The sequence below is a fragment of the Grammomys surdaster genome, unplaced genomic scaffold (genome assembly GCF_004785775.1).
Source record: "Grammomys surdaster isolate TR1022 unplaced genomic scaffold, NIH_TR_1.0 124976, whole genome shotgun sequence".
NCBI lineage: Eukaryota > Metazoa > Chordata > Mammalia > Rodentia > Muridae > Grammomys > Grammomys surdaster.
Window position 1 is genome coordinate 697,453 of NW_021619904.1, and position 5,450 is coordinate 702,902.

Genomic DNA, 5,450 nt, shown 5'->3' on the forward strand with positions numbered 1-5,450 from the left:
CGCCACAGCGGCGCAAGCCCGCCGCCGTGGCGGGTCCCCACATCAGGGAGGGAGATCCTACGGTTCCAGCGGCCTGAGGGCCTTGGCGGCGGCAGGCCCCAGTAACACGAGGAAGTCCTTGGTTCCAAAAAGGTTTATTGACATGACGGATAATAGATGGATCTAGGCGTATCCCCCCAAAACTCAGGGCCGTCCCGAGTTATATAGGGAGGGAGAAAGGGGGAGGATTAGGGGAGGATCTGGGGGAGGAATGTTTAATTTGCTCTGCCCTCTGGCCTTCATTAGTATGTAAATCTCTAAGGCCTGAGGCCTATCGCCTGGGTGACTCTATGGAGATCTGTGACTGTTTTTCAGGATCTTAGGTGATGGGAGGGACCGAACTCCTGCCGGTTCTCATGAGGAATTCCACAGAGAATCTCGGGGTTCTAAGTACCTGCTCAACCATGACCCAGGATACCCTTATGCAGTCCCACAGTAACTAATTCAGTCTTCTAAATTTTCTAGTTTGTTAATTCTCTTGTTTCTCATTTATCTGAAAAACTTAATCATGTTAAAAACAAAAACAGGAGCCAACTGAAATGACAATAACCTGTCTCTACTTACATGCCTAGTCCCATCTGTCTCCTGCTTCTCCATACCAAATGTATCTACTGTTCAAGAAGAAATTTCCATCAATATGTTTCTTTTGCATATAGTCTTTCACTATTATTTATACACCAACATCAAATGATACATTTGCCAGGACATATTATTTGGAAATAGGTTTGCTCATCAACCACATTTTGCATAGTTACCTCACCCACATTTCTGAACCAGGCTTATGTCCCTAAAAGGGCATCACTGAGCCCCAGTTATCAACAATGACCTGAAGAGAATGCTGGGAAAATAGGCAAGAAACCAATAAAGATTGGTAGGAAAGATTTTATTTGGAATCACAGAAGGGGATGTGACTAGGGAGCACAATTTGAACTTCCCCCCAAAAAATGTCATCGTCTCAAAGTCCAGAACACAGAAGACAAGAAGAGATGGAAGGAATAGCAGGCAGGATGAGGCCCTGTGAACATAGCTGTCTCCTTTATAGCTTATCTGAAGTCTTCCTCATCCAGGTCAGCAGCAGTCCCCAGACTGCTGGCTACTGCCACAGCAGCCACTGCTGCCACCACTGCTTCCACAGCAGCCACTGCTGCCACCACTGCTACCACAGCAGCCACTGCTGCTACCACTGCTGCAGCATCCAGAGCTGTGGCGATGGCGACGGAGAGATCTGCGGGGTCTGTGGTGGCTCAGGCAGCAGCCTCCACCCCCAGAGCTGCAGCAGCCACCAGAGCTGCAGCAGCCACCAGAACTGGAGCCACAGCAACCCCCAGAACCCAGGCTACAGCAGGAAGACACAGGGGGGCACTTGGGAGGGCACTTAGGGGGACACTTTGGGGGGCATTTGGGAGTCTGGCATTTGGGAGGGCACTTGGGGGTGCACTTGGGAGGGGGCTGGCACTGTTGCTGGCTCTGCTGGCAGGACATTCTTTGGAGGAAGTCTGTAAACCTAAAGAGAAATATAAAAGCAATCAGCACAAGTGGCAAGCAGACATATCCATCCTCAATTCTGTTAGATACTGATTCCAAGACACGCTGTTTCATCTATAAGACCTACAATTATTGGGGACCTGATGTGAAGTGAAATCAGATGTAGTATAAAGTTTCTCACAGTTCATTTTCCACCAGTAAGTGATTCTAACCACCTTCTGACATAGTCCTAGGATCCCTAGGCACTGAGACAGAGCTCCTTGACACTCAGGAATCTAAACATGATGAACTTATCTTTCTTACACACATGTGAGGCCCTGTCCTCTCTGAGAGCATTTTCTAGAAGAGGATTATAGGAGACAATGTTAAAGACCTTAACACCAATAACACAACTCTCCTGACTCCTCCTGGTTTATTATACTTTCCCATTGCCATTTTTCCCAGTCCCTCTTGTCCCAAACTGAGACAGTCACAGCCCCAATGTTTGTTTCACCAGATGTCGGCCAGACCAAGAAAGGGATAGACCACTACACACAAAGATAACTTCAACCTAAGTCAAGATGAGACTAAAAAATCCTTCAACTTGGCTTCCCTGCCCCTGGGGTCCCACCACCTCCTTCTGCACTCCTTCCACTAAGTTCTGGTTCTTTCCCTTCCCAGCCTTCCTTGCTAAGCACTCACCTGTTTAGCAGAAGAAGCAGGGCCTGAAACTGGTAAGGCTGAAGACTGGTAGACCTGGCACAGGAGCCCTTTTATGCTAGGCTGGGGATATTCTTAGAAGTGAGACACAGCATGTGTATGTAGAACAGTCACTTTCACATGAGGATGACTCTTGTCATACTCCCTAGTCTGGAACTCTAGGATCTCTCTGGCAATAGTTCAAGAGGAACATTGTTAGCTAGAGTCTACAAATATCTGTTCACCAAGTCTACTGCAGGCCAGCCATTCCACCTTTGAGCATACACACATTTACTAATTCAGTAAATATTTAACATCTCTATTACTTAGGTCCATAATTTTGCAATATATTAATGCCAAAATATGACATGATTGCCATGAGGAACTTACAGTCTTTGAGCATGAATATGTAAGCAATGGTTCACAATGGTGTCATGTGATCACAATCTTCTGGTTGGCCCCTTATTAGCTCTTCCTATGGGTGGTGTCACAGTCTTTCTAATCTTTTGAAGGTAGGATACATTTTAGTCAGCTGTGGATTCCTCATACATTGTACACTGCTTGACACAGCACAGTTAGGAAGTGGATTAGCTATCAGGAAAGAGGAGGGCTGATTCCTACAGCAATGAGACAGAGACTTAGTTGCTCAGCATCCTTTGGAGTTCATAATCTTATGAGGCAAGACAGAGTGTCATCTCTACTAGTACCAGATACTAACTCTATAGATTAATTATCTGAATGGATAACTCTATTATGAATGAGGCTGGGTTGGCAAAGTATGGATCTAAAGGAGTCCATGAGATGTAGAAGCTAAATCCTTATTGAAGCCATGAACCTAGATTTACAGAGCACATGGATGGGATGACATAATGAAAGATGAGGAAAGAAGCAAATATTAATTTTACTTTAGAAGTTACTAAAGATTTTTGCTTCAGGAATGATGTGAAACTTCTTTTTTTTTTTTGGTTAGAATATTTTAACAACAACAGAGAAGCAAATGAACACACAGATGTTACTGTTTGTATTTTGTAGTTGAGGGAACTCAGTGTGGTAAAGTTTCAATACTTCCAATAAAAGTATTGAAAATTCATACCAGAAAGCTGAGCTACTGCCCGGGTTAGGGCTCCTGAGAGGCCCTCTTCCTCTGGGTTTTGTGAGGTTGGGTACAGAGCTGCCACCTGGGGTCTGCTCTGTGCTAGGGCCCAGACCGGAAGTCCCCGATGTGAAACTTCTTAAAGGTTAGCACTGCTGTGTTAGTGATTTATCGCCAGCTTTCAGCAGACACAATGAAAGTGAATAAGACAAGTGTGGTGTTTCCATCTGTTCCAATTCAGCAGCACTAACTAGTACACACAGGTTATATTACCATGGACAGGTGATTATCACCATATTTAATGAACTTATCATGAAATTGGATGCTCTTTGAAGAAAGCACAGCAATTTTGTGGCAAGAGTCTATCAAGGTTTAATAGGAATATACACAGAAGGATATTAGTTAAAGCTAATTGTATGGGCTTTGTAGCAATTAAATGAGTATTTTAAAAAATGTACAAGTAGATAAAGTCACTAAAGCAAAAGGCAAATGCTGAGAAATGACATTTTTAACAGATAGATAACGAAGATAAATTAATCTGTTTTCTTTTGTTTTGTTTCTTAAACTGTAAAATACCTCCTGCACTTAAGGAAATGGTTTATTTGGGCTCACAGTTCTAGGAGTTCAAAGTTTATGAGCACTATCTGGTAATGGTCTTTTTTCTCTGGCAGAGTTCCAAGGAAATTCAAGGCATCACATAGCAAGAGACAGGTTGTTGGGCCAAATCCTAGCTGAAAGTAGCTATCATCTTTGCAGCCATCTCAGGCCATATACTTGAAGGTTGATACTTTTCCACCCTGACAAGAGACTTGTTTTTCGAGCATGATGTTTTTGCAAACAGCTTACAACAGCTGAGCACACTCTGATAAACATCTTGTTTTTCTCAGACATATCCTGGATTTGTTTAGTGCCCCCTGCTGCAAGGCACTTGTGGTTAGGTTTCTCCAGCTGCACTCCTTTGCTTGTATACCCACAATTGCCTTTCAATAAAGAAGACTTGATCAGACACTCTCTGTGGTCTCCATTCTTCACATCTCTTGCCCCTTCATCCCAACTCTTTCTCTTGCAGATCCCGTTGAATGACTCGAGGGCGGGGTCAACAGGTCACTGGTATGTATATATGATCCCATTCCCTTTTTTCTTCTAGAGTCACCAGGATTTAATTGAGACAATTCCATCTCCAATAAATTTATCTACTAGTAATCACTTTTTGAAGGCCAAATTTGTAAGTATTTTACTCGACTAAGTTTTGCCTTTCTTAGTATTTCACAATAGGGGGTTTAATTTGGACAGGAAGTCATGAGGACACTCCCATTATATTCAAATTAGAACAGGACACATGAGTTTAAAAAATATATGAAAGAAAGTTAAGATAGTTAGCTAATAAATGTCAGAAAAGAAAACATAACACTGGAAAAATTAGGAAAAAATTTTAAGGCTTCACAAAGTGTTTACACTGGTAAATATTAAAGAGGCAGACCCAAGGGTGATATCTATATTAGTGCAATAGCAAAAACTACTTGGTACTGTAGAAAATGAGTGGGTCCATGTAAAGCAAAGGTCACTATTTCAGAAAGATGAAGAAATGGATGACTGATGAATAAAGCATAAGGAAGCCATGGCTGTTTTATTACATGTTCCAGCTGCAGCTGAGAAAACTATGGCAAACCATACACTAGATTTTTGGCTCTGAATCAAAGAACTACAGCAACTAAAAGGGCTCAGTTTTTTAGTAATATCTTCTTTTCAAGTAAAAAGAAAAGTTGACTTTAAAGAACACATGGATTTTAAAGAATGGATTATTCAAAAGCCAATGACAATTTCAATGCTGTTGACTTCTGATTATATCTTCAGTCAAGAGATACTAGAGCTAACAATTGAGAAACAGATGATTTAAAAAAAAAAAAAGGGAACTGATGACTTTCTGTGAACCATGTGAGACACAACAATGATGAGCCTACCAAAATACACTGTTGGGTACAATAGTGGCGTGAGTGATATGGGAATTACCAATTGCTTTGTAATAGGATTTAGGCCCCTGCTTAATGGGAGAAAACTTGGGTCTTGTTCTGTAAATCTTGCAATGAACCTGTAGTTTCAGAGCCCATAGGCCTAAGAGCTGAACCTACAATTTTACTTTGCTAAAATGAAATAG

At 42.1% G+C, this 5,450-nt stretch overlaps 1 protein-coding gene across 1 annotated transcript; it reads right to left on the bottom strand.

The window, feature by feature from the left end:
* Positions 1-912: 912 nt before the first annotated feature.
* Positions 913-2,246, bottom strand: LOC114636851 (late cornified envelope protein 1F-like). The gene is made up of 2 exons (XM_028784952.1): positions 2,206-2,246; positions 913-1,543 (listed from the first exon to the last, which is right to left on the bottom strand). The coding sequence occupies exon 2, from the start codon at positions 1,519-1,521 to the stop codon at positions 1,108-1,110; it is 414 nt and encodes a 137-aa protein (XP_028640785.1). The 5' UTR covers positions 1,522-1,543; positions 2,206-2,246; the 3' UTR covers positions 913-1,107.
* Positions 2,247-5,450: the final 3,204 nt, after the last annotated feature.